At 40.9% G+C, this 25,687-nt stretch overlaps 1 protein-coding gene across 5 annotated transcripts in view; it reads right to left on the reverse strand.

Moving 5' to 3' along the window:
• epha3 (eph receptor A3) overlaps positions 1 to 17,732 on the reverse strand; it is a 112,113-nt gene extending 94,381 nt beyond the window's left edge. For all 5 annotated transcript variants that reach the window (XM_033616347.2, XM_078174412.1, XM_033616340.2 and 2 more), the window contains exons 1-2: positions 17,562 to 17,732; positions 8,483 to 8,547 (exon numbers count right to left, since the gene is read on the reverse strand). In XM_033616347.2, coding sequence (XP_033472238.1) covers positions 8,483 to 8,547; positions 17,562 to 17,655 — 159 coding nt within the window. In that variant the 5' untranslated portion in view covers positions 17,656 to 17,732. The remainder of the gene's footprint in view (positions 1 to 8,482; positions 8,548 to 17,561) is intronic.
• Between the last annotated feature and the right edge of the window lie 7,955 nt (positions 17,733 to 25,687).

Genomic DNA, 25,687 nt, shown 5'->3' on the forward strand with positions numbered 1-25,687 from the left:
AGAGAGAGAAAAAAAACATCCTCAGTGAACATAATCCAGGCAACAATTACATTTCCTCCAAAAAATGTATTTGGCCAAACAAATTAAACATAATTTCTGGAGGACAGAGTTGTTTGTCTTTCCTCTCTGAGAAAATGTACAATAGGATTACAAGTGTAGAGTTGCAACACAATAGTGGCAAACAGCTATGTAGCCTTGTTAAGGACGTAACAAAATCAATTTGGAGCCGAAAAACCCTGATTTAATCAAATATACAGAGCACACAGAGTGTACAATATCTTGTATTCTTCCTACCACTTCATGATCTGCCATCTGAAACTCAAAAAGATGGAACAAATGTAAATTGAGCAGACTTAAGTACACACTCTGGATTGCACCTACCCAATCTTGTTGCTTCAAGAGTTTCTCAACTTGCTGAGAAAATGACATTTCATTGTGGCATATTTGATTTTCTGTTACCCTGAAAAGTAAGCTGCTCTGGCAAAATTGGCATCTAACAGAACAAGTGGCCTGAGAATGGAGGGCACAGTAGGTGTGTATTACTGTACATATCCCCGTATACACTGAGTGAGCAAGTGTGTGTGTTTATGAACATGGACAATGTTCCACTTGCTATCCTGTGTGTGAACACGTTTTGTGTATCTCTGCGTGAATGTGTGTGTGTGGATAATACTCAGTCTTTGTAAGCAGATGTCTGTGAGAGCTGCGGGATTTATGTCTTATCCCTTTATGCACTTTCATGTCCACCAATATGATGCAAACTGGGATAAATCTAAGGAGACTGCGAGTGATTGCGCTCTGCTTTTAAGCCGTCTTTGGGAGGGGTCCGAACACAAACACACACAGGGGCTCAAAATCAAACCCAGGTGTGTGTATGTGTCTGTATATATGTATGTATGTGTGTGTGTTAGGCGTGCTATATCCTCTTCCAGAGAAGATGACTTGACTTGAGCATGTCTCTGCCAAAGTAAATGAGACCTCCGCTATGATGTGAGGATCCCACTCTGGAGGATAGCATCTATTACATGGAGCTATCCTCTTCCCCCTCCCCAAACATTACATCATAAGAACGAACAACCTTGAATCTCTTCTGTGGGGTTTGTAAGCTCCGGCTTGTTTTCTGTCCTTCATTTGACAGGGTGGAAGAGGGAGTGAGGAAATAAATAGAGAATGTCTCAACGTATTTATCCAAGATCCAGAAAAGCATTTGTTAGGGCCCGTACGAGTGCTGTGGTTTGCGCGGCCTAAATACACTGCCAGAGCAATGCCATCACGACGCACAAGCATTCCCGAGCGCCTATTTTTCAGGGCGCGACAGCTGCGCTCTAAGATAAACAGAATTCAACTTTTGGGATGCAACAACACCACGTCATGTGACGAGAAACAACCAGTCACAACTGACAGGTATCTTTCTCCTCATCATAAATATCAGTCTGTGGTAAGTACTGATAGGAAGTTGATGTATTTAATGCAGGGCTGGTAGAGCTTTACATCTGTCCCACGGACAATACTTTTTAGCCTAATACACACCTAAGAACAAGAGAAGATCAGCTCTGCACTCAGGATTTCTGGTAAGTCAGCTACAATTCAGTGGTGGTTGGCAACCTCAGACGTAACCTGCCTATGCGCCTTTACAAGTCGGCACAGAGTAGGCACAAGAGTAGTACCTAGTTCCTTCCTGGCGGTTAAAGATGCGGCATGTGCCCATGACCAGACACAAGATCAGAGTTCTAGTATGTTCTGGGCATGTTGCTGAACGAGCTACCCTATTGCCAGACAAGAATAATGGGAAATTCGGCAAAACTTGTTGGATTATTCCAGATCACATTTAATGACAATACTTCTAGTGGCAATACCTATACCATTGCTACTTCTCGCCAGAAGAAACCAGCACCACCAGCACCACTGGAGGCAGCTCCCACTGTGAATGTGTACTGTTTGTATGTCAACCAGGATAAATAAAGGTCTAAAGTGAGCAGCCACCCCCTTGTTCCTCTCCAGGGGGGATGCCAAACCCCCCCCCCCGTCCTCTAATTGATATATAACAACACTAGGACCCGACACCAGTCCTTGTGACCTTTGACCCCGACCCCTGATGGTCACAGTTGGGGCACAGTTTGGTGTGATCTCGTCCCTGGTTCTCTGATCTTTGCTGTAGGTAGGTGAGGCTGCTCAAGGGACAGCAAAATGAAATGGTGGTAACTTGACCCGCTCGTGACATTACAACTACGGCAACAGGCACGCCTCAGAGTCACAGAGTCACAGAGTCAGCACACCAGTTTACCCACTTCAAAGACACGCAGGTCAATGGGAGTTAATGGAGCAGTATATGGACCAGTGTAGGGTAACAATGCATTTATACACAGACTAGTTGTGTTCAAGGAAACAAGATGGAGGATAAGCGTGCTCTGTTCCAAGGTTTAACAATAATGGCTTTATTTTTTTATTTTATTTATTAATACGTGTATTTATTTTGCCAACAATGACACTGATGAGGTCTTGGTTACAAATTATTATTTTTAATTTTTTATTTTTTTTTATTTTAGCAATGTCATTCTGTCAGCCATTACTATAGGATAGGAGCATAAAAAATTATTTTATGTATTTTAATTTTTCTGGACATGGAATTACTAAATGGGGCTTTTTTATTAAATGTTTTGTAAAACACAAAGTTCATATATAGTGTCTTTTACAACTGTCCATTTTACCACTACAGCTGGAGAGGAGGTAAATCTGAAAACCAAAGCATCCACAGCAAGTGCGGAGCTCTCGGGCTCCACAGAGGTCAGTGGGGGTCACAGACACGACAACTGCGGCATATCAGTCAGAGGGCATTTCATCAGCCGGTCTTACCAAAGAGTAACCTCCATACCTTCTCTTGTATTTGAGCAGCTATGCTAATCCATGCTCATGCTTTGCTTGAAGAAGGACACTGGAAACTATTCATTTTCAACCAAGTCTGCAGTATAATTATAATACTGGGGGATGCAACTGCTTGATCCAAAATCCCACCCTCCAAGTTACTGTTGCTAGGTTGGGAAAGACTGACCAAAAAACAAAACAAAACACACACACACACACACACAAAATTAACATGATGATACTGGTGCATAACCGGCTCTGTGTAGTCATTTAGCTTGCCCTTCAAGAAGCTGCCGACAAGGACTATATATACAAAGGAAGGATATATTCTCAATGGATGCAAGATGTCATATATTGGAACAATTCAATAAATAGCCCAGGCTAGTATTTGCTTAAATCACTAAACTCAACCGGCGTAGATTTGAGACAGGCGTCTTATGCTCAGCAAAGATGGGAAATACAATCAACCTGTTTATGAAAACCAGTATGAATATTACTTGTTTACAAATTAGCTTCAGATAGCATTATAAATCTTTCATTTGATCTAGCTGCGACAGACAACATGTCAGAAAGTGAGAGTTACGACACCTCTTTAATGGCACTTGAGGATTATGACACCTGACAAACTGACATAACACCACTTAATCCATTTAAAACAATACTCACAACTTGGACTTGTTTTTATTACAAACCCTTTTGATTTTTTTGATCCCACGACCCTTACAGATTAAAAGAATATGAATAACTTACAAGGTAACCAAGGAATGGACACATATTCTCACTTTTTTTTCTTTGTCTTTCTCTCATGTTTACCGTGCCAGTAAATCTGAATTAATTGAAAACAACTGAATTATGGATAGTCTAAGCAAGCTAACAATATGTAGCATCTCCATATTGACAAATGCTCAAACATTTATATTTGTATGCACGATCTAAGCAGCTTACTAACGTTAGCACGGGTGGGTAGCCAAAAAACAGGTTTTATACTTCCAAAGAACTCCTGTATAAACTGCTTAGCAACTGAACAGGCGTCTAATTGAAACAGGCATTTATTTGTCAAAATGTGTGGCCCCATCAGGCTGGTATAAAGGACTGGCCGTTTAATTGGGACTAGGTTTAACTGAACTTTTATAGTACATTCAAACAAATAACACCAAAAATTACTTTGGGTTGGCATGTAGCTTTGCAAAGATAATACAAACAATGGAACGTTAGCCATGATCCTCTCTGGCTAATGGTTATTGAGGTCATCCTAACAATATGTCAGCAAACAACCTATCTATGCTTCTCCGAACCTCTTAAATGTTGCCACAGTAATATGCAAAGCTGGCTGACATTGCTATTCTGACATACGGCTAACTCCTCTCTATGTAGCTATACATTGCGTTTTGCTAACATTAGCTAACTTAGTTATGTGTCCATGAAGACTGTGAAGGCAATGTTGCTTCTACAAGTCCCCCAGTTCAACCACGTTAAAAATCTGGTTTTCTTTTCAACACAGACGAGCTTAGCACATAACATAATATCTAAATAACACTGAGGTCTAACATTTTGTATAGTTTTAGGAAATATACACAGTTCTTGTACTCAGTGACATTTGATATAATGCTGTCAGTCAAAGGGTTTGCATCAGCTGATCTTACCAGGAAGAAAGTAACTGCTAACACACTTTATACTTCCTCCTCTCTGGTCCCTTGCCCTTGCTGCTAATCCTTGTTTATAGATGGGCTTTTCTCTGTACTCTCTCTCTCTTTCTGGGGGGCAGGGGCAGCGTTTCATGCTGGTCAGGCTGATTTCGCAGATGGGGTGGCAGCAGTGCATTGGGGGGCTTTAAGAGCCTTTGGGTGACTAAAGAAGTTGAAACAGCAGTCTGCACTCTGACAGCAAAAAAAAAAAAAAAAAAAAAAAAATGAAAACTGGCTGACTGAAGTGGTGGACCTAGTCCAAAATATAAAAAGCCATGCTATTATTACTGTGCCTGCCCCCCTTGCATCCCCACCCCCACCCCAACCTCACCCTCCTCTTCCAGACCTGATAATTGGAATGTGAGATGTGAATGAGTCTGAGTCTGTGTGTGTTAAATATTTCTCATTATTCTTGACAGTATATGCAGAGTTCACTCACTGTGACTGCTGGAGATTTTCTAAAGATGTCAAGCATTTTTCATCGTGATGCAAAAGCTCGGTGAATGCCATTGTTACTTACAGAATACTGTGGAGAGTATGAGCCTAAACATTGGAACAGCACTTACAGGCAGCATATTTCACTGAACATACAGTACAAACCCTGCTTTTTATTTTAATGGGATGCTGATTTTCCTGCAAGGAATCCTGTTATTCTGACATAAATTTCAACTATACAAAAGATTACAGTTGAAAATCTTGCAAAAAAAAAGCTGATTGTGGGTTTCAATTATTGTTTAAACCTCCACTATTCAGATTATTCCTATTATTTCAGCATTTAGGTTAAACATCAGATTCCAAATTGTTTTAGTAACTAGCTAAGCAACGAGTCAATACACAGTCCTGGCAAAAAAAATATATTTTTATATATTTATTTATTTTTCTAAAAAGCAATGCAGTTGTATCCCCCTGTTGGTTCCTATGAAAAATGGACTTTACTTTGTATGTGCCCATTAATTCTATTTTGTATGCACAGCCAGTGTCTGGGGTGTTGGTTTGTTGCTGAAGAATGCTTTCAAAGCACGCAAGAATGTAATCTTTAACACTCTTTAGTCTTGTGAAGGGCTAAGCCCCCTGGACACTGCTCAGCAATCAGCCTGCCTCCCAGACAGATAACAGTATATCTGGATCACACGCACTTTACACACACACACACACACACACACACACATACACACATACACACACAGTTGTCAGTCTAGTCGGTGGCTCCGGAGTGAACATCCTGGGGAGGCTAAGCTCTTAATTTGTTCTGACCGGAGCACGGTGTGTCTCGGTAGGCCAATAGCCGTGGCCTCTCCATCAATGTGAATGAGTGTTTGTGTGTATGTGTGTGTGGGTGTGTGTGTGTGAGGGCTCAGTGCCACTGCCACATTATGAGAAATCATTTGTGAGCAGCAGTCTCCCAGGGCAGGCTGCTTATCGGAGCGCAGTCAGTGGATGACGTGAGTAATTACAGATGATTCACCTTGAGGACTTGATCATCAGCAATATCTCTCTGTCTCTCTCTCATCCTTTCCTTTCCTTCCCTCTCTCCTCTTCTCCCTCTTTCTTCTTCTCTCTCTTCCTCCCCTTTGCCGTCTCTCTCTCTCTCTCTATCTCTCTCTCTCTCTCTCTCTCTCTCTCTGTCTTCCTCCTTTTGATCCTCCCCTATCCCCTCTCTTTCCCTCTCTGGAGTCATTCTCATTTAAGAATGACATTGGCTTCCATTCCTGCAGCATTTTTATGAACTGTACAACCACGCGCTTTTCTTCTGAACTCGTTCAAAGCAAATAACTTGAAATAAAGCAGAGCCTGCTGCGCACACTGCGTAGTCTCTGTCACACATTCCAATGTCCAGTGCTGGATCAAGCCTTCGATATCAGTATGCATTTTCCTACACGTGAATAACTTCTATCAGCGCAAAATCAGTCTCTCCCTTGAAATGGTAACGAAAATTGTCCTGTAGCCTGCAATTGTCTTTGGACTAAATGCATTTTTAACCAGCCTGCTGCAGTTTTTCCTTTGGGTCATTTTTTCATTGTGGTTGAACCTCATGCAGAAAGTCTGAGCGTTCTGACGGTGCCAGCGCAGTATATGGCCGAGGGAAACAAGGTTTGGCAGCTCCACGGAACAAATGACTGGATTACCTTAAGCCACTGCCAAGGAGTAATTCTAACACTTAATAAAGGAAAAACGAGGAAGTGTGGTATACGTGTTTGAGTGTGTGTGCGTGCGTGTGTGTGTGTCAGTGGGCTAGCCCCGAGGCACAGTAGTCTAACTAGCTAGACAAATAAACACTGAGCGAGAGCCGCACTGGAGGGAGTTTGGTAGCAGAGAGAGGCTGATAGATGAGGCTGCAGAGTTTTTTTTTTTTACTCCAAAAATACGGAACTATGTTGCTGCAACATTGCAGGTTGTTTTTTGAGAATGCTGTACTATTCTCACATGTAATAGTATTGATTGTTATGGTAGAAAAAGTTATAGAATTCTGGCACAAAAGCACATAAAAATGACAAATTAAAAAAGACAACTGCTATATGTAGATTTTTGCAACTAATCCGCAACGATTATCAATTAATTGTCATCTGTTCATGTAATTGCCGACTTATCTGTTTTAGGTATTTCTTACTTTTTTCTTTTTTTTTCAAGATTTATTTTTTTTAACTTTTTTAAGAAGCTGATTCCAGCTCCTTAAATATGAATATCTTCTGGTTTCTTTTCTCCTCTGTGGCAGTAGACTGAATGTCTTTGGGTTGTCAAGAAAACAAGACATTCGAGGACATCATCTTGGGCCTTGGGAAACACTGACTGACATTGTACACCATTTTCTGACATTTATCAAACCAAGACTAACAGACTAAGGGATTAATTAAGAAAATAATTGACTAGTTAATCGACAATTAAAATAAGCTTTAGTTGCAGCACGATTTCACAGTGGGTCTTGGATGAAGGTAACAAAACAGAGGCCAAACCCAGAAGTGCAAACTTCATTATTCACTTTTTTTTTTTTTTTTGTAAATTAAAGGTCTAGTGTGTAGGATTTTGGGGCATCTATTGTCAGACATGGAATATAATATTCATAAATATTTTTATTAATTTATAGTCAGCTGAAAATAAGGACTGTTGGGTTTTTATTACCTTAGAATGAGCCGTTTATATCTACATATGCAGCAGGTCCTCTTCCACAGATTCTGCCGTCTACAGTAGCCCAGAATGATCAAACCAAACAATGGTTCTATAGGGCCATTTGCTTTTTTAGATTGGCCACCGTAGTTCTCCCACACACTCGGCAGACTGGGGAGTTTAAGTTCTGCAGCCTCACTGCTTGATGCCAGTAAATCCTACACGCCAGACCTTTAATACATATCACTCACAAGCCTTAAAATGTGTGTTAAAATACGATATTAAAGCATGTATGACAGACAGAATGAGGTGATGTGTATTTTCAATTAAAAAGAAATGGATTAACAACAATGGAATTACAATGTTTACATGCAACAGCAGTAAGTTGTTATCTGTGTTGTCGATGTGATATTTACTAAAAAGGGGTAAGCTTATCAACATTCTTGTGCGGATGCTTTAGTGTCTACAACCTAAAATCCTTTAATGCCCTAATCTTTCTTTAAACACACGCACACTCAAATACACAAACATCCCACACAGTGCATTATTTTCCCTTAAGCATCTTGACCATATGGCAAGCTCTGAACGCTTAACCTCTAACCTGCGAGACGGAGAATAGACAGAAAAACGTCTAAAGAAAAGTGGGTTAATCTGCACTTGACTCATTGGGTCAACATGACATAGTGAGAACCACAGGAGTTTTTAAAAATCCTGATTTCATGTGGTGTGGGGTTGAATCCAACATCCAGTTCATGTTGGTGAATGTGTTCCCCCCCAAAATGAAAGCTTATTCAGACATGATGTGGGTAAATGTAGAGATAGAGGATACTCACCCCATGCGATGGGTAGGAAATCCATCCTAGCTCCCCTTGGCTTGCTTTAGAGTCTAACAGGTTGACTGGTGAGGAAAGAGAGAGGGAAAACAAAGAGAACATATGAGTGTCTAGTCCTTGTTAGCCCCAATTAGCCTTTATCTAATCCAGCAGGAGGGATCACCAACCCCAAGCACTGATCATGACTTTATTTACTCAGCTGACACACACACACACACACACACACACACACACACACACACACACACACACACACACATATCCTGTGCTAACCAACAGTGAGAGCTGGCTTTCTTGTCTTGCTGTGTAAAGCATCAAAGCAGAACTTGGCCGGGCAAACTGGCCACAACAAAGATACCCTGAAGATATATTGTATTAAAGTAAAGCCAGTGTTTCAAAAGACGCATTTATTTTCCAAGTCTCATGCTTTTGACCCGTGTATCCCTCGGTTCTACTTAGCCACGCACACCGCCGTGATGATTGGACTGTCACCAGGTGAAGCAAAACTGCATCAAATCTGAATTCAGATCCAATTGCCGGTTTCAAAGGTGGTCAGAAGTGCGATTGGCCACACTGAAAACAAAATATAAATCCATTTATAATGAATGGAAATACAATTTTATGCATGTGTCCCGCCAACATAGTCATTCATATCAAACAGAAACCAAGAAGCAGAGGGAGAAATCCGTGTCTAATGGATGGAATATGGCGAAGGACAAATCAGACAAGGAGCTCCATTAGCGTGATGGTGCAAGTTTAGATTTTGGGTTGTCATACGGGTTTCATATGGTATACGTTATGGTAGCAAAGTAGCAGCAATGTCAGTACTTAAAGGGATAGTTCAGATTGTTCAATAGATATCAGTCGGCACGAACCCAGTTTGGAAAAGCAGACAGGAGTACCACCACATGAGCTTAGCACTGTACTGATGTGGACGAGGGGCCGAAGCAAAAGTATTTCATCCACCTAAAAAAAAGGCCCACCTAAAAAAATGAATAAGAGCTTAAGTGCACGCTATATTTATAATATTTCCAAAGTTTTTCCTTGTCGTCAGACAGGCTTCAACAGGAAGCCATTTACGGCTTCAGTTCCCCATCTCTGCTCTTGTTAAAATCTCCAGACTCCATTGACAAAAGCAGTCATTTTTTCTCGCTGGTCGCAGGAGCTGCTGATTTATTGCTGCCACAGTCAGTTACAGTAGTTTGTGTTACTGTGTGACTTGGTAAATCAGATCTAAACACCAAAGTCACACAACAACAAAAACAAAATAAAAAATCGAGTAGCCCAACAACTCCTCTGTTTAGCGATGTAAAATTATTATTTTTCTCAGTGGAGTCTGGCTTTGAAGAGAGGGATATAATGGCTCCAGCACCCCATCAGAAGACACTATCTGACGGCAAGGTAAAGCAATGAAAATATTCTTAGTCCATCATACACTTGATTTTTTTTTCTGTTTTGCTTCTGCCCCTGTCCACAGCAATACATTGGCAACCAAGATCACTGTATGTAACACACTGACTATGGATAAGTATCTCATACAACCCTTCTTCACAAGGTCTAAACCAGTGGTTCTCAACTGGTGGGTTGTGGTCCAAAAGTGGGTCTTGGTCCATTCTGAATGGACCACAAGCGACTTGCGAACGGGTTAAATTTGTAAAGAACAAACTTTATTTTTAAGTACATTTCCAGCAAAGAGCTTTTATTTTGAAGTGCCATTTCCTGCTGTAGAGTGAGCAACTAACTAACAGCAATTAACAGAGACAGCAAACTTGCTTAACAACATGGCCAAATGCAAGTATGACGCTGAATGTATTAAACCGTGTGGACCCTGAACTAATGACTACGGAGAAATCTGGACCCCCTGTCTGGGTCCGTTGGGAACCACTGATCTAAACTATCTCTTTTAAGGTGGAGCACAGAGCAATTCTGGCGGTATGACTTATTGGTAATTCCACTTCCATTTCCCAGTTCCTCAGACCAAAATAGACGCACGCAAGTGACTTTTGTGCACACGTAAACAAATTCAGCTCAGCAATCCTTAACACGCTGGCTAAACAAACTCTAAAATATAACATCTTCCCCGAGCACGTGAGAAATGAGCTACAACATTTTCTATTCTTAGCATATACACATGGCCGCGGTGTGAATTATTGTCATCGAATACAACTGTCAGTATGTACCATGACATATAGAGTGGGGAATGTGAAGGCAGCCTTATGCTCTTTGGATTCCCCACATCAGTAGGCGAACTGTCAATGCGGTTTTTGGCACCCGATTCTGTTTACAGTCTATCAAGAGACAACAGATAAATACAGCTTGTGAGTAATTCCACTTCAAATTAAATAACAGGGTGAGACTGTTTGTGTAGCCAAAATAACACTAATAAAAATAAGTTGGTGATATTAATTGCAGTTAATTATATTTTGAGTTTATTTCTTTTTATTTGGTTTCCCAAACAGTGATGAGAGAAAACTAATATGATGCCTTATTTTAGTGTGAAAAAGGAACAAACAGAGAAACCTATTGGGCTGTAGTGTGACTAATGGTGTTACACCCATAGTTAATGATACTCTTATTTTTTCACATTTTAAGGAGGATGTTCAAACTGACTTTATTTTCTAAAATTGCTTCCTCCACACTGGTTCTTTGCATTCAAATCTTTGAAAATACTGTATTTAATTTAAATTTAGCGTGCCACATTCTGACTTAGCAAATCATCAAAAATGCGTACATGACTTTACATCTTGCTGTGTTTGCTAATATACACACTAAGTGACCTGCATGAAAAAAGCAGAGGGGAAATTATCAGCTATTGTAACCAGATGGTAGAACAATAAAATTCCACTGCTCTAAAGGTCTCTTCTTTTAAGTTTGAGCCTGAAACTGACTCAGCCTCTTCCTCATCCAGAGAGCAAATCAGTCCGCAGCTCAACACACACAAACAAGAGTACACTTACACATGCGTGCGCTTACCCAAGCGAACGCGCACACACACAACAAAGTGAAGCAGCAGTGCAGTCAGGCCCTGCAGCTGTAACTCTATTCACTGTGAAAATATGAGCAATACAATCTCCCTGTACTCTCCCATTCAGAGCTTCAGTAAGCAAGAGCGTACACATCTCCAAAGACGGCCAAAGAGAGAATTTGTGGGTCATGGCGGACGGCTGTGGCACTGTGAAAACCATTTTAGTCAAGCAAAATTTACCCCTCACAAGCAGCTCGGACTAAATTTGCAGAGAGAACTGATTTCGCCGCTCCAAGAACTAATTGTTGTTTCACTCTGGAATAAAGGTTGAGATTGAAATCGTCATTTTCTTCAGGCAAGTCTGATAACTATCAGCCAGTGTGGCAAAAAAAAGAGCCTGAAAGGGAAAGGCAGAGAAAGGAAGACACACACAACGAGATTTATTATCAAATTCCAGGCTCAGAAAGCTCCTGAATTGAGGCTCACCTGAGCTGTAGCCATGCTAAGCCACTCAGCCAGTTGAGTGGCAGTAGACACATTCCTATTAGAGTCTAATGAAGCTATCTGTTCATGTCAGATAATAGCAGCTCAGCATCCAGGGCCATTGCTTCCAATTTACATTTCTCAACGAGCCGAGCCCACCACTCAAATTGAGCCGAGCGGGGGAATTTGAGAGCAGAAAATTAGACGGCTCTCATATCGCAGGAGGAAAAAAGCCCCCTCCAGCTGTACTTGGCTGGGGAAATCAGCACCCACACACACACACACAAACACACTCACAAACAGCAGCTCCACGCACAGTTGCAAAACACAGAATCACACCAAAAGATACGCCCCATCCGAGAAACTAGAGGAGTAAACACACATCAAAACACATGTATTTGTACTAAAACGTACCAAATAGACAAACACGTATCCACTTTAAAAACACAAGCATTTACAAACATACACACCCACATGTGCTCTACGCATACACTCTTTCAGATGCTCACCAAAACATGCACATATTCCCGCGCATGCGTACTCAACGCGGGCACAAAATAAGAGCATACACAAACATTTGCTGACAGTCTTCCTCGCTCCCTCGCACACACACACATAGTCTGTTAGCAAGCTAGCGTCAGCCAAGCATATAGCCCCTGCCCCATCAGGGAGTGCCTCTGAACGGGAACTAGGAGTATTAATAGCAAACTGAGCCGGCCTGTCTGGGAGGGAGCAAAACATCACAGAGGTAGAAACAGGTGAATCAATATATAAACACATACCTATAGGCCACCATCAAACACCCACACACATAAACTGACTCAACCAAAGTATGAGGAGACTGCATCTATGCCACAGGCAAGCAGAATCCTGCGAGAGTTCATAAACTGATGGGAATGCATGAATGGGGTGTTGGTGTGGGGGGTATATATGGTATCATCCAGTAAACCTAATGAGCACCTTGTAAATTTGAAACCACTTCATGTAGCAATGTAACGCTCTCTTTTTTTTTTCTTACTTGCTAGTGACCTACTATCGCTCGGCATAGCATATGCTGAAATATTAACATGAAACATTGGAGCAAAGACCTACAGGGGGCCTATTTTGATGTCTATGTTCTCATAATTTAACAGCTAAGTTAACCATTTCTGTCTGGCACAAACTTGAATTCAATAGCCCCCTCACTCCCAGTAAAATACGATCATATGAAAGCCGATTCACAGCAGATGCATGTGGAAATGTAATCCTCAGCCACGGGCGCAATTAAAATGTTGGACGAAGGAGCTGTCAGTCAGAGACGCTGCTCCAGAATCAACACATGGCTCCATCAGTAAAGCAGAGACCCCTCCATCTGGGCTCTGAAGAGAACAGAACAGGGAAGAAAAAAAAAAAAGTTGCATGCACATGTTCGTGTAATATCTCCCATCTCGCTGTGAAACAAAGTGGAGAGGGCTTTGTCTTTGCAGCCTGGCTCTGTGCATGTGAAGGTTGGCAGGCCGCAGTGCAGGCAAAGCAAGGCGACTTGTGTCTGTGTTAAAGGGTGAAGTGTTCACCTCCCATTATGAATTATTCAAGTGCAGAGTCGCTCTGTCTGATGTTGCTGCTGCTTGCCCAACCCCTCTGCCCCCATTCCCCTTTCTTTCTTTCTTTCTTTCTTTCTTTCTTCTCATCTTCTATTCTTATACCTCCACCCTTATACTTATCTGCCTTACATCCACACATGAACTCTCACATAAAAGCATACACCACCCTTGCTCACATACTGTATAATCTTATATCTCCTCACATAAATCTACACGCACTCACACACAGACACACACACACACACACACACACACAAACCTTGTGTTTTTATCTCACTCTGAAGCCTAAAACACATGCTGTTAAATTGAAGATGGCACTCTCCATCTTCAGCTCACTGTTTGACCAACACATATAAATATAGGCCTGTAGTATCTGTAGAGAAAGGGGGTTTATTTTTAAAGGAGGGGCATGTGTAAGCACATTTCCAGCACCTCTGAAAGGTACCATCGCTCACAAACGCCCATCCGTCCCAGCGGGACTGCTGAGCCGGGCTCTCCGGGCCAAGCCTCCCTACCACCGGCTAAAAATACCAGAGGCCTCCCGGCGCCCCGCAGCGGGCCAGCATCACACCACGCAGCCACGCGGAGGGACACGCTGCACCCCAGCATAAAAAGGGAACTAGAAACTTTATTTATTTATTTTTTCGATTCAATGTGGACAAAATATATTCAGACAATATCCTATATCTCATATCCGCCCAGGGTTCAGCCGAATCCGCGCAACCAAATGATATTCTCGGGGATTTCCTCCTGTTTCCTTCAACTTTCCCCCCAAAGTTTTATACAAGATCATTACGAGCTAATGAAAGCCACACAGTAAACGCTGTTCTCCTACAAAAAAAAAAAAAAAAAAAAGTTAGTGGAGGCATGGTGCCGAGATGGGAAAGAAGATTACAAGAAACCGTACTGGACCTCTGCTCTCCCTAGAATAAATAAAATAATAACACAAGTTTTCCATCATCCCCTTTAAAGTTGACGTTTGTTTCCCCATTCAAACATGTTTCTTTAATTACTGCGCCGTTAATTAATTTATTTTATCAAGCATATGAAAAGTCCCATATAGTTTACAAGTTGGAGAAACGAGGCCTTAAATTAATTTCCTTATTTACTGATGGAGCTTTAATATATGCTATAGAACCGCGGATTTACAGCAGATCTTTTTTTTTATGACTATCGATTTCCAAGTTTACAAACAGGCATCCTTTGTTTACTCTGAGTGCTCGTTCATAATCTGGAGCGCGTTTGCAGGCTTTAATCAGCAGCAGGCTGTCGGCACAGAAAATAAAGGCCAGTGTAACTTCATTCTTCACTGACCAAAGTTGTGTGGCTTGTCAGGTTTGTCATTGTGCGCAATTATAAACATGGGTATGATTAAAAAGAGGATACTTCCAGGCGCATTTTGGTGACTTTTACCAACCAGAAAGTGAAGTGGTGACACTGTTGGATAGTGGGAGTTACAGTGTCTTTTTTTTCATGAGGAGAAACGCGTCAGGTCAGTGCGTTTGTAACTTCACGGTGGTTTCATCTGCTCAGACGCGTCACTGCCACCCTGTATTAGACGCCTTTTTATAATATGACCTGTGATTGAGGCTGTAAACTAAAGCATAATACGATTCACACAGCAGGACGGTCCATTTGCAGCAACACTGTGAAACATGTCGAGAGGAGCTACTGATCCAAAGTGTGTTTTGTCCTGCTCCGGTGTCGGGTCATATTTGCGGTATAGCAGTCTATATGAATTTCTATACAATATGGAGACGCAGCGGCTCGATACTGACACTCTCTGGCAGATTTATGTCTTGAAGAGATTAATTTAATTGGCCGATTTGTTTTTTGCAGACTGAAACATCGCACTTTTTTCTGCTCCAACTAACTTGTGAAAGCATTTCTCTTTCTTTTTTCTTTTTGTTCACTTTCTCCACCCAACACTCCAACGCTTTAAACAGCTCTCTCTTTCTCTCTCTCACACGCACACACACACACTCTTCCCAGCAGACTACTGTATATTTTTCTTAGAGGAGATGTGTATTTTATGTGGTTCTGTTTCTTTTTTCGCCGCTGAGGTCGCTGCCACTAAATATCCATCAGCTTTATACCTCATTAAACTACTTAAATCTTGACTCTTATATAATAACTGTTCAAATTAGGCTGAAGCTTCAATTCGCAGATTCACTGAGCAGATTTGCAGCAGGCCTGCTCGACCTTGACACACTCACTGTTACAGAACTGCACTTTCTATTTCCTCCAGATTCCCAGTTCATGCGCCCATGTCAGGGATTATAAGTGAAACCTATTGTGCTCTTGCAACTATTAGAGACTGGACTGCGATCTTTGCCTGGCACATAACGGGGCGCACAAGACGACAAACTGTAAACGAAGTACTTTTAGATATTAGATAAATATATTAAAGACATGCAAAAAATAACATTTGGAGACGAAGTCTGGTTTAAAGTGTAAAAAGACACAGAAACCAATAAGTTTAGGAGCAAATCATGAATGAAAATTGAACAAACTCGAGGTCTGATATCGGTTTATTTCAGCATGACTCCTCATCAGTGTGAACTAGAGGCTAAATCAACTCAACGGAAACACCATCTTTGTTTATTTGGGTTATGTGTACATCCTGGGCAACTTTCTCTTTAGGATGTTTCTATTAGATAAGCAGTGCACCTTTGACCTATAGACCCAAACTTTCCAAACTCACCCCACAACACCAGGATGAGTTAATAAATGTCTTACAGATCTCCACACGGGCGGCAGAAGCACCAGAGACATGATTCTGCGCCTTCACTTCTGTGTCTGAACATTTAATTACTGTTGAGTAGATTACGCCTGCACTAAAGGCTCATTCAGATTTATTTAATCACTTTAGTGGTATTAAGGTTTAAATCAATCAATAGTGATATATATCTAATTCACGTGGAGCACAATTTCAGCTATATGCTATAGCTATATGTGCAGTGAGAATTTTATTTTTGGTTTTATTTCTTACAGGGAGTAACTGTAAATGTGAGTTCAGTCCCTTTAGACAGTTTGACCCAAATCTTCACCCAAATGTATTTTCTTCCTCCCTGTGGGCAGTTTTAACCTTTACAGAAGTCAGAGCACCTTCAGCACGCGTGTGCCTTTCCGTTTTACTTTGAACCCGCTACCAAACACTTTAACCATGACATGTACAAGGCGTGAAAGGGATGATGTTTTTAAAAAAAAGTTAAGCAAATGTGCATGTAAAGGAGGAGGCTGATTGACGCGTTTCCACTGCTCGCTGCTTTGAAGAAGCGACTGCTGGAAGTGGACCGGTCTGTCTAATCCAGCTGGGTTTCACAATACTGCCACATGCTCACAGTCGCTAAAGAAGTGACCCAAACTTGCAATGGAAATAAGTGAAATTACGCATCCATAAGATGGTCGGTTTACAGGATCCCCATACCAGCCTACAAGTCAACTATTTTGGATTTATCCAGGTCAGAGCCATAAAACCAGACATCCGCGTTTTTACGCACAATGCGATCGTGCTCATCTTCTATTTACTGCCTTTAAATCGGCGTGACTGTAAGCCTAACTGGGGCGTCCACCCCAAATGGATTCTTGGATAAAACAGATCAACCTGAATCTCTCATGGAAACCCAGGCACCGGAGTTTCCTCACATCTCTTCGCCCCGTGATAACTCCGCGATGGGCGCTTTGGGAGCTGCCTCGCCATCGCTTACTCCATCCATCCCCATTTAAACAACTATTAACCCCCAGTTCGCGAGATTATCCGAAATTAGGCTACGCTGTCTGCCTTGTTTGGGTCTACTTTCAAGTTTCTTGCCTGATTACTGTCTGTAAATTTTCACATCCCGGCTCCATGTGATCCTCCGTGTCACCTCCACGCGCTTTAGATCATCTTGTTATTGTTATCAGCATAATTTGGACAGTAGCAAGTCCGCGGTGTGCGCACAGCCCCATGCCCGTTATGCGTGCCGTATAGCGCACCATTCGCCCACACGCGCACACACACACACACAAGCATAAACACACGTCCGCAGACTGAGAGTTGACTTACCTTCATTAGGGGGGTAGATGATGGGAAACGCAGGAGCAACGCAGGACAACAAAAGAGGTAAAATGAAAAGGAGTGATCGCGGATTGCAATCCATGGCGGCGGATCAGAGGTACATAACTCCATGAAGCCACTGACTGATCTGAGAGCGTCTTCTCTCCACTCAGCTTTCTCCCTCTCTCTTCGCTCCGTCTCCCTTCGGCTGGAGCAGTTTTCCGCTGGGTCCTACAGAGTCTGACAGACAGGGGGGAAAAGACAGTGCTCAAGTTCACCACAGGTCACTGAAGACTCTTTACTTGACGTGAATGACAAATTCAGTTATTCAGCATGTTTTACAGTCAACGCGAAGCTGTAATTTCACTCACTAAAACTGAGAGCAGAGACTAAGAAGAATAAGAGAAATCTATGTGGGAACAAAAGAGTAACACCATAGCTCCTGTGACATAGAATTCGATCGCATTTATTTCCACTGACAAGCAGGAAGTTTTTTTAAAAATACATTTGGTTTGACTGTGAAGAGAAAATATGTGACCTATTACAACTCTAGAGAGTGTAGAGTTCAAATTTAGGGGACACACATATGAAATGGGGGTCCGGGGGTCCTCTAGCAGAAAAAACTGAGCAACAAATACCTACATTTCTGCTGGATTTCGGATATTATGCACCAATTTGTGTCTCTTACATCATTTTACAGTGGAAATATCTTTAATTTTGTCAAAATAAAAGTCCTCTGCTGCCCCAAAATCTACGCCTATAACCTTTTATCACATCAGAGTATCGGTTAGGCCTCATTTGGGCCACTTCCAATTACAGCAGCCACAAGCCTTTATTAAAACGGTGAAAATATGTGACCTATTACAAGGGTGTAGATTTCCTTTCAAATTTAGGGGCGACATATGAAATGGGGGTTTGGGGGTCCTCTAACAGAAAATATTGCGCAACAAACACCTAAATTTCTCCCGAATTTCTGATTTTATGCACCAATTTGTGTCCCATGCATCATATAATGGTGGAAATAGTTTTAATTCTGTCAAAATAAAAGTTCTCTCAATCCAGGAGCCACAAGCCTTTATTAGAACAAGTAAAAATATGTGACCCATTAAATTGGTATAGATTTCCTTTCAAATTTAGGGCGGACACATATGAAATGTGGATTTGGGGGTCCTCTAGCAGAAAATTTTGAGCATCAAACACTTACATTTCTGCATACTGGTGATTTACTGCACCAATTTGTGTTCTTTGCATCACTTTAAGGTGGAAATATCTTTAATTGTGTCAAAATAAAAGTCTTCAGCTACCCCAAAATCTACACCTATAACCTATTTTCACATCAGAGTATCAGTTCGGCCTTATTTGGGCCATTTACAATTACAGCAGCTCAACCCAGGAGCCACAAGCCTTTATAAGAACAAGTGAAAATATGTGACCTATTACAAGGGTGTAGATTTCCTTTCAAATTTAGGGGCGACATATGAAACGGGGATTCGGGGGTCCTCCAGCTGAAACATTTGAGCATCAAACACTTAATTTTCTGCATACTGGTGATTTTAAGCACCAATGTTTGTCGTATGCACAATTGTATGATGGGAATATCTTTAATTTTGTCAAAATAAAAGTCTTCAGCCACCCTGGAATCTACGCCTATAACCTATTATCACATCAGAGTATCTGTTAGGCTTTATTCGGGCCTATTACAATACAGCAGCTCAACCGAGGAACCACACGCCTTTATTAGAACAAGTGGGTGTAAATGAAATGTACTTAACAGCCAGTAAGAATTTCTTTTTTTTTAAACAAGACCGAATGAGAACCTGATGTTTTAAATAAAACAACCAAAGGTGGCCTTTGATTTTTGATGTTACACGAGAAGCGTCTTGGTTTTAATTTAGACCACGGAGCAAACCAATATCGAACACTTGTTTTACATCAAGAAGTTGGAACAGCCAGCAGCATCCTGTCATTTTTAATCGCTTCAGACTTTGACATGGCCAGGAGGGACGTGCTTTTTAACCTTATTTTGGGACAAATAGAAGCCAGTTGTTTGCTGTATTCTGTCAAAGGAAAGTGATGCGGATTATACCAACAGTGAGTTTTTTAAAGGCAAAAAGAGTCTATGTATGAAAGCTATTTTTTGCTATTGATACTGTGGCTGTGCCTTTTAAAATCACAAAATTCAGTCACAATTAACTTGTTTTTTATCATTAAATACCTCCGTTTTATGACCACTCACATCTTTGGTCTATATATAATTTTAACATGTAACTAACAGCCTACATATGAAAAAGAAATCATACATGTTCATGTACTGTTCCCATGTTTTCAAAGTTTTATCCATCATTGTTTAGAGGGCCGTGTCATGTGCTTCTATTTGGGTCTACTGTGTGCATTTTTCTGTGAGGGCCATTAGGGGCCCCTGACACCACAATACTCGAGCCGCATTGAAAGGCTGGGGTGGTAGTGTAACGTCAGGGCCCTCGCTGAGACGCCAGCTGTTGTGGTGGGGGTTAGAGGCTGGAGGTTGGGAAGGCATCTGACGTATGGGAAAAGTTAAAGGACGCAGCACACACACACACACACACGAGCCAGTAACTCAGCTACACTTGGATGTGTAGAAGCTGTTACAGAAACTCTAATTACTTTATAATTTCCTGGATGTAATTTATGGCACTCTGGGCTGCAGCAGGAGGTCTCACTCAGATATAAAAAAAAAAAAAGTCTTAAGAAATTCCTCTTGCATTGAATAAGACAACATATTTTCGGTGATGAAAAACTAATTAAATGAGCACATTTCAATGGTTGGGATTTTTCCAAATATGAAAAAGGGGTGTGCCAAAAGTCACAGTTTAGCTAATGATAATGTTATGCTGCCACTGAATTAACTTAATCAACTTTTTTTTAAGAAGAACGATTATACAAACTGTTGGGACAGTGTAGAAAACATTGCCAAATTTGCGGAAATGTGTCTAAGCTTATGCAAATGACACAGCATTTTGAAAAATGGCAACACATGGAGCATTCACACGCTGCTGCACTTTCAACAGGAAAATCTTTATTTATTTCAATTTTATTATTTATCTTGCTCAGTATACAATGTAGCTGACAGTGTTCAAAAGTTTTTTAAAATGAACTGGGGCGTTTTACATTTCATGTAGATATTTTGGAACAAATGACTGAACAGCAAACTAAGAGCGTTGTCTTACTCAGGGAGATTTATTAGTCTCAGGTTGTCAATGGCTACGGTGAAGAATGATGCCAGTAGGTCTCTGGCCACATTATTAAGAGTCAGTGGCATGTGGATTTACAGCAGGTTTTAAACGTGCCAGCCTTCGTCATACATCATCTTCTACATCCCACTAATTCACTTATTACACACTGAAAAAGATTAATATGAGAGGCCCCGCAGCTTACAATCAATTCAAAGGCTGGTCGTTCTGGGCTTGTAGTTTACAGATATGAGGTAGCTTCAATAGGGAGGTTTCCGAGAAAACAAGTGCATTTATTTTCAAATACTACATATTCATGACAAAATTGTCAGAATATAAATATACTCAAAGCTGGAAAGGAGAGCAAGCAAATTATGATCTTGATTCGTTCCTAATTTGAATAATACTCCACTCTGCATGCACTTTTCCGACAAAAAATGCAGCTCAACATACTCACAAAAGAAGCAGTTCAACCTTAAAATAAATGCTGACAGCAGAGCAGATTGAAATTAAAATATTTGCATCATAACAGTTAAAAAATCAACAAAGAAAAAAGTGATCAAGGATTCTCGATAATACAGTGTAAATGAATGTGATGATATTGTGGCATATAAAGACACTTCACGCTGACAGTCAAACACACTCTAGTAATTGTTCTCCTTTGGTTGTCTGAAGGGCGCTGTCACTGTGTTTTTAGTCAATAAACTTGCAAGTTAGTTCAGGCTAATTGTTGAAAATCTGTTTCTGATTGTGGTGAATTGGAAAAATGCGATGGGTCCCTCCCGTCTATCCACTCCAACATTTTTTCCCTCCTCTCAATGAGCGCTTGTCCATTCTTGAACTTTTGCCAGTGGAACAATCCGGTATGAGATGGAGGAAAATATTGATTTAGAGGCCACAATTGTAAGTCATGATGTGTCCTGACATGGCTGTATAGGGCTCCAAACTCACAGAACAGATGTTGTTTAGGCGCAGCTTTGAGGCTGCCAAGGCCTGGCCTCCTAGCACAGTAACATACAAACAAACACAACAGATAGGCTGCCTGTGTTTACTGCTCGCTGTCAGTACCCTCTTCCTCCCTGTGGTTCTCAGGCGGCACATTCCTCCATGCTTGCAGCGTACAGAAGGAGGAGAAGCCAGCGGGCTGCTGGCATGTAACACTATCCCCCAACACCAAACATCATACCAGGGACGCTTTTTTACCATTGCCAGCACCACCACTCCTCACCCGTTTCACTAGTCCTTTCATTTCGTTGCAGCCCTACAGGGGATTCTAAAACTGGGGGAAACTGCAGTAGCCTGGTTACTGTTTTAAATAAAGCACAATTATAGCTTTTGTGTGTATATTATGTCTATATAACAAGAGGAATAATAAAAAAATCTTCCAAGACGAGCAATACTTTTTGTCAGTGAGCACCATGTGTTTCACTTGTCCACAAACACTGAAGGTGCAAACAATATTTATTTACTGAAAGGATGTACAAACTGACAGCCCACATCTGTACCATTAAATCAAGATGGTACGGCATATCTCCCTTCAGGAATCAGTGCCTCTGATTTCAATTTCTGCACGTTTCACATAGTTGTCCAGTTAAAGGTTGCTATTCAGCATCAGGCGTTGCGTTTGAAAACACGTTACTATCAGCATCGCATTCTTATCTTATGATGAATGTGTCTAGTTGAGTGTGTCTGGATGTTTACACAAAGCAATCAAGTGCCCCCTCCTATTTCCTGTATTCACACCCATGATTAATTGGGTCATGGTTCATGTGGCAAATTCTCCTCATCACCCTCAGTCAGACGGCTCTGATAGGACTGACCGAGCTGCCATAGCAGGCTCCTGTGAGCCAGAGCTGGGCCTCCTTCCCACTACCGACAACTCTCTTTCTTTCCACATCCAGCCACAATAATAACGTCCCATCAAACTGCTACAATGAAGTGGGACGAGGCTGACAGGGAGGAGAGTGTAAAAGCATGATGGGAGTAGATTTATGAATTTCTTTGATTGTTTTTCAGATAAAAGATACATATATATAGTTACTGCCAATTGTTAAAGAAATGGCTGTCCCTTTCTTTTTAAATTATTTTGCTCCATTCCGTAAAACCTGGAAAAAAAAGTAGTCCCTTCACTAACGACTAGTTTTCCATGATCTGTGGTCTGAAATGAAGACCTGCTTTTGCCATGGTTAGAACACTGGTCAAATCTATGGTTGCACACGTGTTAGTGACAGCAAGTTGGTTGTGTTGGTTCCCGAGAAAAGCAACAACATGGCAGAACAAAACCCAGTGTTGAAAGAAGTAGTCAAGTTTAATATCACTGTAAAATACTTAGTTACAATACTGCTTTGAAAAAGTTTGCCAGATATCAGTGAATAAAATTAATCATGGAAAAGAGGAGTGGAGTTTGGTTTTGCTGGCAGTTGAAAATGGGATATCTGACTGAGGGGTTTTTATGACTTTAAATCAGCTACTATTCGGGAAGTCCAAAGAGAGAAACAAAGAAAGAAAGAAAAGGTAAACTAGGAAGAGATGATGAAAGAAGGCAAGCTTAAAATTGTGACAGTGAAAGTGAAATCTGAATGTGAAACTTAATTAAAGCCAGCAGACAAATGTACTAGAGAAAAGAAAAGAATTGTAATACACCCCTTTGAAAAAGAGAAAAGGTCAAAAATCTTCAAAATTGGAAATTCCCAAGAACAATACCTCAAAATCGGATCTCAGTATCTCTACTTTCCAACTCAGAATCAGCATTTCATTATGTTCTGATAAACTGGGAGTGTACCAAAGCTTTTTAATATTCTTCTTGAGACAAGAAAAACCTCCCAACACAGACATCCAACAGACGGATTTCTTTTCTTCTTGGAATACACCGAATGAATCTCCCTGAAAGTGATAAACCTCCTTCATCTCGGTGCCGTGCATTTATTGATGCAGTGTTTCCATGCTACCCTAAACAGTGCAGAGGACACAGTGACTTTTTCTGGTTGGTATTTCTGTTGATGTTGCTGTTTTCTTTGTCTACTCAGGGTGGATATAGTTGCTCATGCAAACTAACCACTTCAAACTGATTAACCAGTAAAATGTAGGACACGTAAAACTTCCCACATTCCTGAGGATTTTTTACGGGGAGAGACCGACCAGAAAAGCCATCACGAACCGGCCATAGGTTACATCATTACTTACTTATATCTACAGTTTATGTTAGACATAGAGAGCCAGTATAACAGACGTTTAACTAGATGGGAATGAGAAATGCCCTGAAACAAAACAGTCTGACATGAGGGTTTACTTACTAGAGGACAGCTAAACAAGGCTAAACCATAAGAGCTGGTAATTAGAGAGGGAGGAAACAACATTTGGTCTCCTTGATGGCATTGAGGTTTTGTCGCAAGGAGACACACAAAAAATGCAAACAAGCAGACAGAAACCCTCTCTCTTTCTTTCTCTGTCTCTAACACACACGCACACATACCCACACCCACACACACACACACACACACACACAATACAACTGATCTTGTAAAAAGTAAAACTTGGAGACAAGTATTTGGTTGGCTGTAAATAATTAAAACCCGATCTCATTGTCCATTTACCTTAATAAGGTTCCTGCAGCTTAAGGAAAGTTAGATTTAAGACCTTTTTAAAACTTTTTAATGCTACTCAGAATAAAATTTAAGACCAAAAATAAAACAACAAAAATGAATCAGCATTCATTTCTAAGGTTAGGGACAATTTAGCCCAATTGTTGTTGTACCATAAAACAACTAAAACTTTTTTTTTAACTCATGGTGGAGACGAGGGGTGAATATAACTGGGAAATAACTGGCATTTGTTAGCAAGTATTCTCTGTGATTTTGTGTTTCTCACTCTGCCTCAGTTTCCATTGCATGTTTGAAAAAGGTTTAGCATAAAATCTACCGAGCCTTGGATGCATTGCCTTGTACCAGTTTCACCATTGCAGAAGAATCTTGATATTATAGCCAGTTTTCCTTGAATTTGCACTTCCATGTCTAGGACTATATCCAGGGTACAGTGACAGCATGCTAGCAGAGACAATCAACATATATGTGTTGTTGGTTCCACTATCCTGATGTGCTGACATTGCCATAGAAGCATTAAGGAAATTATTAAAAAAATAAATAAATAAACGAAGGATGTCAAAATAACATGTACATTTTGATTAATTAATCACAGAAACAATAATGCGTTAAAAAAAATGAATGCTGATTAATCACTTTCTGTGGTGCCCTTAGACCCCATGTGTCATTAAAGGCCACAGTGGCTTTGTCACCTGATGGAGGCAGATGAAACAACACTGCTTGGCTCCGTGAACAAAATGTTTACATTTTAAAAACGCCCAGATGGAACTGTCAATAAGTTTTTTGCATTTTTTTCATTAAGGAGTTTTCATACCATTGAAGTACTATAAGCCTGAAATATCACCTCAACACAAAGCATTTAGCAGCAAACACAGAGGTCCGAGCTACTGTAGCACAGCCTCTGATGCTAGCACTAGCAGCCAGCTTCGTCAACCCAAACTCGACCAGGCTTTCAGGCGCAAACTGACTAGCTAACTCCCTTGCAAAATGGACTGAGGACCAGTTTTGGTGGATAAAAAATCCAGCAGCTTCACTGTGAAACATCTGCCAGAATTCATTTGAATTGAAATTTTTAAAATACTTTCAGAGCAAAAATTGATGTGTGTGATTAATTTAGATTAATTAATGACAGAGCATGTAATTAATTAGATTCATTTTTTAATTGCTTGACAGCCCTAAAATAAACATGTTACCAATTATTTTGAGACTTTACAATGCCTCCTGTGGACAGGTGTTGCAAAGTGGCATTTTGCTACAGACACTACATGCATCTGGGTCTTGCAGAAATGTACACTTCTATTCAGGGCTGGAAATGAACTTTTTTGAT

This window comes from Epinephelus lanceolatus, chromosome 14, assembly GCF_041903045.1.
Source record: "Epinephelus lanceolatus isolate andai-2023 chromosome 14, ASM4190304v1, whole genome shotgun sequence".
Classification (NCBI taxonomy): domain Eukaryota; kingdom Metazoa; phylum Chordata; class Actinopteri; order Perciformes; family Serranidae; genus Epinephelus; species Epinephelus lanceolatus.